The sequence below is a fragment of the Peromyscus californicus genome, unplaced genomic scaffold (assembly GCF_007827085.1).
Source record: "Peromyscus californicus insignis strain IS unplaced genomic scaffold, ASM782708v3 Scaffold_12__1_contigs__length_115047231, whole genome shotgun sequence".
NCBI lineage: Eukaryota > Metazoa > Chordata > Mammalia > Rodentia > Cricetidae > Peromyscus > Peromyscus californicus.
In genome coordinates this window covers 90,759,151-90,772,657 of record NW_026294413.1, presented here as the reverse complement: position 1 = coordinate 90,772,657, position 13,507 = coordinate 90,759,151, and the positions used below count along the sequence as shown (strand labels likewise).

General features: G+C 40.2%; 1 protein-coding gene across 3 annotated transcripts in view; it reads left to right on the top strand.

Moving 5' to 3' along the window:
* Positions 1-1,911: 1,911 nt before the first annotated feature.
* Positions 1,912-13,507, top strand: part of Dennd6a (DENN domain containing 6A) — a 50,148-nt gene continuing 38,552 nt past the window's right edge. For 2 of the 3 annotated variants that reach the window (XM_052733829.1, XM_052733828.1), the window contains exons 1-3: positions 1,912-2,229; positions 12,346-12,384; positions 12,486-12,528. In XM_052733829.1, the coding sequence (XP_052589789.1) occupies positions 2,002-2,229; positions 12,346-12,384; positions 12,486-12,528 (310 nt within the window). In that variant the 5' untranslated portion in view covers positions 1,912-2,001. The remainder of the gene's footprint in view (positions 2,230-12,345; positions 12,385-12,485; positions 12,529-13,507) is intronic. The other variant, XM_052733826.1, reaches the window with a different exon arrangement.

Sequence of the window (13,507 nt, the reverse complement as noted above, 5' to 3'; positions counted from 1 at the left end):
GACATTTTGTTTTTATTTCTAGCCTACTCTTCTTTCTAATACAAGACAGTACTGTTTTCTCCAGACAGTGAGTTTAGAACCTTCCTTGAATGCAGATAATGTTTTTCTTTCTGAACTATACTGGTTCTATGTAACAGGAAGGTTGTTTTAGTCAAAGACAGCTTCTAATGTAAATGTTGTTCCTAGTTCATGATGTGTGCTATAGAAAGTTTCCAGGTGGGGATAGGGAGATAGATGGCTCAGCAATTCAGAACACTTGCTGTTCTTGCAGAAGAGTAAGGACTGGCTCTCGGTACCGACTTGCAACCCTCTTTAACCCTGGTTCCAGAGGATCTGGCACCCTCTTCTGGCCTTAGTGGGCACCAAACTCCACTTCAGTACACATACATACATAAAAACGCAAAACAGTCATACATATAAAATAAAAATAATAAATGAATCTTTTAAAAAAGTCTTCAGCATACACTACTACTGATGTCTGAGAATACTTGGCCATATATCCTTGATGGTAAAGTATTTTTGGGTTTAAATGTTTTGCCTGCATTCGTGTCTGTGTACCACATGTGTTCCTGGTATCGTCGGAAATGAGAAGAGGGCATCAGATCCCCCGGAACTGGGGTTACAGATAACTATGAGCCGCCATGTGGGTGCTGGGAACTGAACATGGGTCCTCTGCAAAAAGCAGCAAGTGCTCCCAGCCACTCTCCATCCTTCTGTAGTGAGATTCTTATCCATCAGAAAGAGCCGGGTTTGAATCTGTTCCGCCACCTTACTAGCTCTGACAGCATTATCACTTGGAGCCCCATTTTGTTCTATGTAAAATGGAAACAATGCTAGCACTGTCTTTTGAGGTTGTCCAGAGGCTCAGGAATGGGAATGAGTGCAAAAGCACAAATACTAGGTAGGCTGTTTTTGAAACACACACTGTGTCATAAATTGTCTTCTATACACTTTCTTATTGGGTATTACTGTGTTTTCTAATGGCTTTCGATGGATAAATCCTGGTAGATACTGAATAAATCCTATTAAGTGGTATCGTGCTGTGCCAATAGTCCACAGCAATTGAACAGGGCAGGTGCCTCCTGAGTGCCCAGTCTAGTGTTGACTGGACTCTGACAAAGTAGTTTCAAACTGTCACCTTTCTCCAGTGCTCAGAGAGCATGGTCCAAAGGTGACTTGACCAACTTGGGTTTCCAAGAAAGTCTGGAGATGTAGGAGAGCTGAGTGAGTCAGACAGACCAATAAAGATGGGAGTTGCCTTGGTAGAACAGGTCCAGCCCGAGTGAAAGTACACATCTCTTTATCAGCGAACTGCAGGAGTGAACTCATGCTTGCATTAGAGTTCTTATGCTTTTGGGACTAGTCATGTAGCCTCTCAGAACTTCAGTTTCCTTATCGGTGAAGAGAAATAAATTAGCCAGATGTGGTGGCCCATGCCACTAAACCCAGCATCTTGGGAGACTAAGGCAGGAGTACCACAAGGTAGAGGCCAGCTGGGACTACATAGGACAAAGCTTAAAAAAAAAAAAAAAAAAGACCTACCCAACATTAACAAACAAGATAGAAATATAATGTCCGCCTACTCACGATGATACGTTCAATAGCTTAATACTTGTATTTGAACTTGGCTCATCCACTGGCACAGAGGAAGAGTTTAATAGACACTCGTTACTGTTACCATTATGTTTGAGTGACATTCCAAGAAACAATTCATCGCTTCGTTGTTGTTGTGGAGGCGAGGAGACGACTCCTGAGCCACTGTTTCATTTTAAAGAGGTGCAATACCAGGAGGCCACACCGCCTCCCAGTCCCGGGAGGAGCGGCGGGCGTAGGGAAAGGCAGCGAGCGGCGCTCCCAGGGTCACGTGGCTCGCGGCCTCGCCCCTATCCGGCGGCTCCGGAGCGTCGGTCCGCGGCAGCCCTTGGTGCGCGTGCGCGGGGGCCTGCGCGCTCTGCGGCGCGGTCCGCGGTGGAGACGGCCGGAGCTGATAGGGGGTGGCGGATGGCACTGCGGGGCCCGGAGGTCTTCGGACCCGGTTCCCGCGGGTCGTTGGACGAGGCCGGGGCCGAGGGGCGCGAGGCGGCTGCCTTTGCGGCGGCGGGAGTCGCGCTGGAGGACGATGAGGAGGACGATGGCCGCCGGGGCCTGCTGCGCTGGGACGGTTTCTCGGCCTGGCTACACTGCGTGTGTGTGGTGGGCTTCGACCTGGAGCTGGGCCAGGCGGTGGAGGTGAGGCCGGGCCGCACCCTGTCTCCACCCTTCGCCCGCGAGCCGGGCGCCCGGGTCCTGGCAGCCGCGCATCCGGGCGTGGCTCGCAGCCCCTGCACGGCTCAGCTGGGCGGCGCTCGTCCGGCCCTTCCGTGGGAGGATCGTGGGCTGCGGCTAGGGGTGAAAAGTTCTTTGTAGGCCCCTCCTAAATACTTGTTGATGTTCCTCTTTTTTAAAAAAAAACAACAACAACACAGCAATAACTGAAGGATTTGTGGCACCCAGAAAAGGCTGCAGCAGACAGGATGTTTGCTTGGGACTTTCAAGAAAGGAACAATACCCCCGACATATGGGGAATTAGAGTAGCCAAACGTGCACGTCCAAGCGTGTGGGCGCACAGATTGTATTGTCAGTTGTTCTCACTCATAGATCATTCCACTAAGACCAAGCCAAAATGCTTCTCTCAGCATGCATGTGAAAACCTTTTCCTCTCTTTGTTCCCCTTTTCTGGTTTGATGTGTCGTCGGGCCCCCATTCCTTCCAGTTCCCTCTCTCCCATTACAAATGGAATCCAGGGACTTCCAACACTAGGCAAGCTCCCCACCCGAGAGCTGTATCCCCATCCCCTGTTGTTTCTTAATACTGACTCTGTTAACAGTTGGCCCGAAACCTAATGTCATAGGGCAAATCGCTGGCTTGTAAATCTGTCAGTTTCCCATTTTTATAACATTTACCGAAAGGCCTTCGAATCTCACTCACTTTTGTCATTGTTTATCATCCTTTTTGGGTAGCATGAGATTTGTCTATTTATCCAAGAGAAGCATTATTAGATAGACATATGTTCTAAAGTTTTCGGTATTTTGCTGTTACTCTTTTGGCGTCAGTGAAAAATTCTAATCTCGTTCTAACTTTGGTGGCCTAAGTTGGCCAGGGAAGCTGTTCCAAGGGAGGAACTACTGCTTTTGTGTTCTACCCATCTCTTCGTCTTTTGTGCCGTTACACAGTTCATTAAATGCTGAGTTTTTACTAACATCTAGGCATTATGCGAGATAGTGGACATACAAATAAAAGGATGCTAGAACCGGCATTTGTAGATTGAGACAAAAGGTGGAGATCCAAGAATTAATCTCAGTAGTCCATAGGATCAAGTTTATTGCCCGACACAAGTATCCAGTAAATATTTGTTGAAAATAGATCTAGTTAGTACATAAAGAAATTCTTCATTTGATTTGAGGCAGGAATAACAGTCTCCAAAGACTGAAGACATTTATTTTTTAAGATTTGTTTCTTTATTTAATGTGTATGAATGTTTTGCCTCCATGTCTGTAAGTCAGAACATTTGTGTCTTAAACCTGTGGAGTCTGGAAAAGGGGGTCAGATTCCCTAGATACGTAGTTACAGACGGTTCTGGCTACCTGGGTGCTGGGAACTGAACTCAGATCCTCTGGAAGAGCAGCCAGTGCTCTTAACAGCTGAGCCATCTCTCCAGCCCCTGAAGACAATTATTTTATGCTAATTATTTAATGATAAACTGAAATTATATGTGTAGCAAAGTAAAACTTAACTAGAGAGCAGAGGCTGTTGTATTTGGTTACATTAAAAATTATTTTTATATATGGGTATTTTGCTTATGTGTGTGTTTCTGCACCACATCATGCCTGGTGGACCCAGAGGTTAAAAGAGGGCTTCGGGTCCTCTGAATGGGAGTTACAGATAGTTGTGAGCTGCCGCTGAACCCGGTCCTCTGGAAGAGCAGCCAGTGCTCTTACCCACCGAGTCTTCTTTCCAGCCCCATTGATTGCTTTTGTGATCTCGTCATTTGGAACATTGCTTTTAACATGAGTTTTTTTTTTTAAATAAGTGGAATATTTTAATATAGTTGGGATGCTGAAAAAATCTGAATCACTAAAGGGTGCATACTGAGTTTTATTTACCATTGAACAGCAGTTTTCTTTATAAAGTAGTTTTTAGGTTTTTTTTTTGTCTTCCTCAACCTTCAAAAAAAAAAAAAACGTATCAACAGTATGAACTCCCTTAGAAAATGAATAAGCCAAAGTTATGTTTATAGTTAGGTAGACTAGTTGAGTGAACCCTTGGATCTTCTGTTTGAATTTGTGTGCAGATAAGGATCACTGCTCTAGAAAGTAAGAGTTGTGGTGGCCTGCAGATTGTGGTGCTGCAGACCTGAGGCAGAAGGGTGGCCATAGCCAGCCTGTCCTACAGGTGAGTTCCAGGCTGGTCAAGGCTACACAGGGGGAACAACATACCCCCCCCCCCCCATGAGCAACAACAACAGAACAGCACATGTGAGTTTGAGCCACACATTGCTCTGTTTGTGGGATAACAGTAGTACATACACTGTTGCTTTGTGGGGTAAATTGGTGTTGGAAAAACATTCAGAATGATGTGTGAGATTTAACCATGTGTTTTGGGTGGCATTGATTTTCTAAAAATCTTTTTTCTTTTCTTTTTTTTTTTTTTTAAGTAAGGAAACAAATGTAACCAGCTTATCCCAAATCATAATGTTTAGTAAGCCTGGATTTTTGATTCCGTCTGACTCTAAAAGTTTGATTTTCTCTAATATGCAAGCTATCCTGAGTGAAAAATGAAGCTACTCATAGAAATATACCTGGCAGACCTGTGAAATGCCAGTAATAACTTAAAATGAGATTCCTAATTTATTCACAATGATAATTTGCCTTCCCCAAAGTATCTCCCTTTATACAATAATATTAAATAAAACATGCTGAGCACCTCTAACCTGGAAGTCTGAAATCTAAATGCTTTGAAATCTTAAAACTTAAAAAAAAATGGAATGAATTGTAACTCTTTAGAGCTTTAGATTTCTCATTTAATCAATTCATAAGAGTCCCACTAAGTACTATAGGCTCAATTTTGAGGATAGTGTTATTAAAGTTTTGTTGGTACCTATTACAATAGGAACATTGAGGCTGTTTGGAGAGGCCTTAATAGTTGGCTTGTCTATTTCCTATCATGTGTAGAAAATTCTGTATTAGTATGTTTTCTGTAATGATAACAAAATACTGGATACTGGGTGATATAAAAAGGAAAGAAGGAGCCGGGCGGTGGTGGCGCACGCCTTTAACCCCAGCACTCGGGAGGCAGAGCCAGGTGGATCTCTGTGAGTTCGAGGCCAGCCTGGGCTACCAAGTGAGTCCCAGGAAAGGCGCAAAGTTACACAGAGAAACCCTGTCTCGAAAAACCAAAAAAAAAAAAAAAAAAAAAAAGGAAAGAAGATTATTTAGTCTCAGCCTTAGACGTCCAGTAGCATGGCCGTAACATCTGCTAGCGAGGGTCTCATGGCTCCATTACATTAGGGGGTGGCATTACGGTAGGAACATAAAAAAGGAGAATCACATGGTAAGAAAGAAAGCAGGAGACCATGGGGGCAGGGAGAGTCCTGGTTCCTTCTTAAAATTTAAAAATAAAGTTTTAGCAGCCCTGTCATAGGAACCAATCTTGAGACCGTCGTTATTCCTTTCTAGACCACTGCCTCAGCATCACACGGGGACCAAGCTTCCTGCACAGGAACGTTATGTGGATACATACAAACCATATGCACACAGCAGATTCTGTCAAGTACCTTTTTCATTTTGATTTTTATTATGTATATGTGTAGGTATATGCACAAGAATGCAGGTGCCCTCAGAGGGTAGAGGCATCAGATCCCCCTAGAACTAGAGTTACACATGATTGTGAGACACCTGACATGGATTCTGGAAACCAATCTTGGGTCCCCTGGAAGAGCAGCAAGTTTGATTAACCACTGAGTTATCACTTTATCCCTGTTTAGGTATCTTTTTTAAAGAGATGGATATTCTCGTGCCAAGCATAGTGGTGTGTGTCTGTTGTCCCAGCACTGAGGTGAAGGCAGGAGGGTTAGGAGTTGAAGATTACCCTCAGCTACCTACAGGGTTTGAAGTCAGCTTGGGCTCCATAACCCTTTATCCAAACCTGTGAACACCCCTACACACACACACACACACACACACACACACACACACACACACACACAAGGCAAGCAGTTGAGTTCTTGCTGTGTTGCTGAGGTTGATGTCACAAACCTGAGCTCAAGTGATCCTCTTGATTCTGTCCCCTGAATACCAGGACCACAGACACAGGCTCCCGTGCCCTGTTCTCTGTGAGGTGTCTGTCTGTGAGGTGGTGGTGGTGGAATTATTATTTAACTCTTCATTATTATGTAATAAAAGAGTTGAATAAAAGCATGCAGTTAAGTTTTCTAGAGACTAAGTGAAAACTTTCCAGTGGAAGATGCTATTTATTTTGAATCTTAAAACTTAGAAAATTAAAATTTTTACCTCACATAATAAAAATTATGTGTATATTCATTTAAGAAAAACTGTAGAAAAGAGGAAAAGAAAAAAATCACTTGTTTCATGTCCTGGATATAAATCGATATGGAAAGTCAAAATAGTTAAACAGTTCTTAAACATGGCCAAAGGAAGTCTCAGGCAAATCCAAAGCATATTTCAGATTAGTGAATAGGTTTTATACTGATGTTATGATCTTCAGTTAAATAGAAGGGTGTGATACAGTGTAATCCAGCTTAAAGATACGTGAATAGCTAGGTGAGCATGGTGGTGTGCACCTTTAGTCCTAATCGCCCACAAATGCAGGTAGATCTCAGTGAGTTCAAGGCTAGCCAAGTCTGCTGACACTGCATAGTGAGTTTCCAGCCAGCCAGGGCTTCACAATGAGACTCTCTCTCAAAACAAACCAAAAATATGTGAATTTTCTTCTTTGAAAGGAAAATGTTTAATGATGGTAATACTGGAAGACGGAGAATCTTGAGGTCGCTGGGAGAAAGGCTGTAATTTCCACTTTATGATTTTAAGGTGAATTATTAGCTGTGCCCAGGCACAGACTGTTAGGGGTTATGCTTGTTTTACCTCAGATATTTGCATATTGTAAGATCTACCCATTTAAAATCACAGTTCAGTGGTTTTAGTGTTTTCCTAAATCACACAGCTAGCACCACTAATCCGGTTGTAGAACATTTTCATCACTTCTAAAAGAAAACCAACACCTTTTTGCCAGCCTTTGGCAACCACAAATCTATGTGTGACTATGGATTTGCTTCTTGCATATATTTTACATAAATGAAATCACACACATGGCCTTTTCTGTCTGTTTTCACTTTGTATGTTTTCAGGTTTCATCTGTTAGGTGTGTTCAGCCTTTTGGTAATACAGTGTAGCCTTGTCATCTACAAAGGTCATACTTGAGAACTGTGGGACCAAGTTACAAAAAAAGTATCTCCAAATGTTTTAAGTAGTTTATCATTTGGTGATGTGCTGTATTCATTGCTTTTCCTGGGGTGAGAGAAGGTAGGTGGGTAGGGTCATAGCAGATACACCTCCTTCTGTAGAAATAGTTCATTTAAAACCACTTTTTGGCTAGGGATGTAATATATATCACCCACACACACACACACACATTCTGTGTAAAGACAGAGTAGTAAATAAAATGAGGCAGTTCATATATATATATATATATATATATATATATATATATATATATATATATATGAACATATGGATATATATGAATATTTTTTCTGAGAAATGTTTTTGTTGTCACACTTAGTCCTTATTTCTGTCTTGTCGTGTAATCACACTCCTTTAGTTGTAACTCAGAAGACTCTAATACAGTTAACCCATGATGTTCTCCTGTACTTTAATTTTTAAAACACTTTTATTTATTTGTGTGTGTGTATTAAATAAACATTGAAAGGATAGTCCCATAAAACTGATTGTAGAGTTGTTGAAGATAAGTTGTTATAGACCACTAAATTTGCCAACATGATTGGGCCCAGCAAACTCTAGATTAATTTAGCTATAATCAGATTATTTTGGTTTTTTTTTGAGCCAGTCTCACTGTGTTATCCAGGTTGGCTTGGAATCTATATATAGTCCAGGATGACCTTAAAATCTTCCTTCCTGGGCTTTTCAAGTACTGAGATTCCAGGCACATACCAATTCCCCCAGCTTGTAATGAGATTTACATAAACCATGACTTAAATAGAACATAGTAGTAATGGCTTTTAGGTGTTATTTCTGCTTTAAAAATTGCAAGTGAAATAATTTGAACATGAAGAAAGGGAGACTTGTGTAGATATAAAAATTATATATTAAATACTACTGGTTTAATAGAACTGATTTGAGAGTGTATCCTCTGGTGGAGCAAAGCTGTTGTTTTATTTTGTTTTTTAAGTGTCTACTCTGGCTAGAGATGTCGAAGTTTAATGACAGTAGTAAATAAAACAAGACAATTCTTTTACAAATTCCCATTTAGGGAAAAATTAAACATGATTTTTTTGTTTTTGTTTTTATTGCTGAAAGTGACAAAAGCTTAGCCTAAGATGGCATAAGAAAATAGTTTTGTTTGTTTGTTTGTATTGGCCTCAACCAATAGTAGGCAAACACTGTACCTCTCAAGCTACAGCCCCACCCCTCTTTACTTTTTATTTTGAGACATGTCTCACTCAATTGCCCAGAGTGACCTTGAACTCTCTCTGTAGTAAAGGCCGGTCTTGAACTTAAAATCCTCCTGCCTTAACTTCTCAAGTAGTTCTGATTATAGACCCGTGACACCAGACCTAGTTGAGGAAACAATTTATTGATGAATACTGTTTCAAAATCCAAAATTAAATGTGACCCAAAGCACAATTAAATTTACCAGTTAAACAATGTTTTTAAGAGTTGGTTTTTCACCACGCTTCTCTTTCTCTGTAGATTGATTAAAATAATGTAAAATATGAACAGCAGGTAAAGTTATTAGAAGCAACACAGCAGAGTATCGTTTTATCAATGGGAAATAGTTAAGAATGTATGTATGTACTTCTTTTCTTACTTTGAAGCTAAGCACAGGACCCAAAGCCATCTACATGCTGACAAGTATTCACACACCGAGCTGCAGTGGGAAAGGTGTTGTTGGAAGCAAAGAGTAGTGAAATTTGAAAACAAATCAATTTCATAATTAAATTAGAAAAAGCTCTTAAAATATTAGAAGAAAGTAAGTACTAAAAAATTGAAGACATTGTTTCCTTAATTCCAATGATTTCTGGTCATATTTACAGTAATGTTTTTCTTTTCTTTTTCTTTTTTTCTTTTCTTTTTCGAGACAGGCTTTCTTTGTGTAACAGCCCTGGCTATCCTGGAACTTGCTCTGTAGACCAGGCTGACCTCAAACTTGCAGAGATCCACCTGCCTCTGCCTCCCAGTACTGGGATTAAAGGCGTGTACCACTATTGCCAGGCGCAATAATGTTTTTCTTTAACAGAATTCTTCAGCCTGGGCTGGAGAGATGGCTCAGAGGTTAAGAGCACTGGCTGCTCTCCCAGAGGTCCTGAGTTCAATTCCAGCAACCACATGGTAGCTCACAACCATCAATAATGAGATCTGGTGCCCTCTTCTGGCCTGCAGGCATACTGTATACATAATAAATAAATCTTTAAAAAAGAGAGAGCGAGAGAATTCTTTATCTCACTTTTTTTAAAATTTAGCATTTGTATTTATGCTACTCCTTTTTTTTTTGAGACAATTTTTCAGGTATCTGAAGATGACCTTGAACTCTTGTTACCAAGGAAGACTTTGACCTTGGCTTTCTGTTCTTATCCTCTTGTCTCTGTCCCTAGAATTCTAGGATTATAAGCATGTGCCACTGTGCTAAGTTGATGTGGTTCCGGAGATCAAACCCAGGGTTGTTGTGGAACATTCCTTTACACTGTGTGAAGATGTGTCACTGTGATTGGTTTAATAAGAAGCTAATTGGCCAATAACTAGGCAGGAGGTACAGGTGGGACTTCTGGACAGAGAGAGTTCTGGGAAGAAAAAGGTGGAGATGCCAGGAGATGCAGAACAAGCAGGATGGACATTATGGAGATGAGGTAATAAAGCCATGAGGCAGAAAGTAAATTAATAGAAATGGGTTAATTTAAGTTATAAGAGCTACTTAGAAGCAAGCCTAAGCTATTGACCAAACTTTCATAATTAATAGTAAGTCTCTGTGTCATTACTGGGGAGCAGACAATACTGATGAAAAAGGCTGAGTAGACTGACATCTTCTGCTCCATTTTGACTTTTTAGTGTTGGAATTTGCTCCCTAATATACTTTAAAACAAATACATATTACTGTTAAACTTTACTGTGATGTTGGGAAATAAAACCAAGGACCTCAAACATGCTAAATAAATAAATAAATAAATAACCTGATAAAATTTCAAAATATAAACCATATGGTACAATTTAGACAACAGGGATTTTTAAAATTAAAATTAAAGAAGGGCAGTGTAATGATATATGCCTGTAATCCTAGCACTTGAAGACTGAGACAGGAGGGCTGCTTTGAGTTTGAGGCCAGCTTGGGCTATAGCATAAAATCCTCTCTCAAAGAACAACAACAACAAACCAACTGAAAACAAAGCCTCCAAATTCTCAACAAAACAAAACAAAACCAGGCATGGCAGTTCACATCTGTAATCCCAGCACTCGAGAAGCATAGGCCAGAAGGTCAGGGGGTCAAGACCATCCTTGACTACATATCAAAAAGCTGTCTCAAACAAAACAACAACAAAAACTAAATTACAAACTACTTTAAACTGGAAATTTTATAGACTTCTGTGGTAGAATATTATTTTAAGGTGTGTTACTTTTGTTTATGTTGTATTTGTTTAACTCTGAAGCTGTGTTACTGTACCTGTCTAAAACACCTGATAGTTTAATAAAGAGCTGAACGGCCAATAGTGAGGCAGGAGAGAGAAATAGGTGGGGCTGGCAGGCAGAGACAACATATAGAAGGAGAGATCTGGGGAAGAAAGAAGTTGGCAGAGAAGAAGGACGACTTTAGGGGCCAGCTACCCAACCACCCAGCTTCACAGCCAGACATGAAGTAAGAAGGAAAGAAAAGGTATACAGGAATAGAGAAAGATAAAAGCCCAGAGGCAAAAGATGGGATAATTTAAGGACAGCTGGCTAGCAATAAGCCAAGCTAAGGCTGGGCATTTATAATTAAGAATAAGCCTCTGTGTGTGTGATTTATATGAGAGCTATGTGGTGGGCCCCCAAAGAGCAAAAGAGCCAAAACAACCAAGAACAAACCTCTGAGTCATAATACCTAGTATATAGGAAATATTAAATTGTGGGTCTATGTATACATTTGTGGGCCTCTCAATCTCAGACAGCTTGGTGTGGGATATATGAGGTTCTGTCTCAGAACAAAAACAAGAAGCTAGAAAGAAGTGCTGAAGTATTGAATGCTTACTTTCTTGAGGAGATAAGGGTTTGTTTTTTTTTTTCTTCTTCTTTCTAGAACTTTTGTGAGACTGAGTTGTGCTGTAGCCCAACCTGCCCTGAAACTTAGTATGCAGTCCAGGCTAGTCTCAAACCCTGCCTCAGCCTCATGCAGGTTGAGATTATAAGCTTGTGCCGCCACACCACGCTAGAACCTGCTTTTTAATCACTCGTGGAAGTGGTTGATCTGCAGGATGAATGCTCTTGAGTCTTCTGTTGACTGTTGCCGGTTCTGGTGTGAACTTGTATAGCCACTGCAGGTACTAAACTAGGAAAATACTTCATGGGTATTTAAAGGAGTGAGGGGTATGTGGTTAGGATAGGCTTTATGATAGAGACTTTTTAAATTTCAGGTAATTTTTTCCTTGTCATTTTTCTCTTAAGTATTTGATATATAGTACTCATGGAATCAACTGAAAAGTATTATTTCTTGAACAGGTATGAGTTGAAATATGGATTATGTTTTCTTTCCATTTTAAATTTCAAACAGAAAGAATGAGTTTAGATTTCACCAGTCTTAGAGATGATTTTGATATAATTTTTAAACTAATATAAGTTTTACTTTCTTTTTTATTTTCTTACTAAAAAATATTTATTTCTGTTTGAGACAGTCTGACCATGTTTTCTGGGCTGTCCTGGAACTAGCAGGCTCAAGGTATCCTCTTTACTCAGCCTCGCAAGGAGCTGTGACTATAGATGACATCCCAGCATCAGCTGTGATTTATTAAGAACTTTTTGGCCACAGCCTGCTAGAATTTTAGAAGTTCCCATTGTATGCTGACGTAATTTAACCTTTTTCTTCCAGGTAATTTATCCTCAACATTCCAAACTTACTGATAAAGAAGTAAGTGAATATGTTTCTCTGTAGAGTCTACTGTTATATTTTGCTTGTTTTTATTGGAGTGTGTGTATGCCAGCAGTGATAGCTCTTGTTTTCTTTTTCAGAAAACCAATATTTGCTATTTGTCCTTTCCAGACTCAAATTCAGGTGACTATTTATCATATAATGTTTCTCTTGAATCTTGTACTAATATGGGTTATAGTCTTCATATATGACAAGATGCCAATATGGCACATTGGAATGCATACTCAGTTTTAGCTCAACACATCAATGATTTTGAGTTTTTGTTTAATGATACGTTGTTGATTTCACTTTTTTCAGCTCTTAAAGTAACTGTTAAAGCATAATGAGATAAAACATGAAGAGCAATAAATTCTAAAATAAAGATAGGATAGTATATTTGGTAACTTAAAGTGTATAGTTTATTTTCAGTTCAGCACTTAGAGGAATTTGCCTGGAACTGTGCAAAGGCAGTAAAAAAAAATTTTTTTAAATGTGTGTATAGCTGAATGTGGGTTCGTGCACATGAGTACAGTGCTCTCAGAGGCCAAAAGAGGTCAGCAGATCCCCTGGAGCTGGAACTAGAGGCAGTTATGAGCCAGTCTGGTCCTCTGAAAGAGCAGTAAGCACTCTTAACCACTGAGCGATATCTCTAGTTCCCAGTATTCTAAAAATTCACAAACCAGCAAGAATATAGTTGTGAACTTGCTCTCATCAATTATTTGCATTTGTTTATATGAGTTGCCGCTTCATGTAAAGCTCTTGAAATAGTGCTTAGTTTATAGAACCATGTACACATTTTCCTATTATTAAGCTTGCTTTCTCTGGTTCCTATGAGCTGTGCTTGTGTGGTCCTGATCATTGATGTCTCTCAGGCTACCTCTGTGTTTTACTTTTAAAACAGCTTCATAAACTTAAAGTAACCAGAACGTTCAGTTCCTCAGGCCACACACAGAACCCTTAAGGCAGAGTTACTCCAGTTTCCTTTTCTTTTGTGGTTATTTCTAATGTCCTGACAGTTCAGGCCAATTAATTTGGTTTGGGAGATTTGAAAGATTACTGTTAATTTTCTTTCTGCATAAATGCTTGCAGTTTGTTTTTTCTCCAATATTATGTGGAGCTCTGC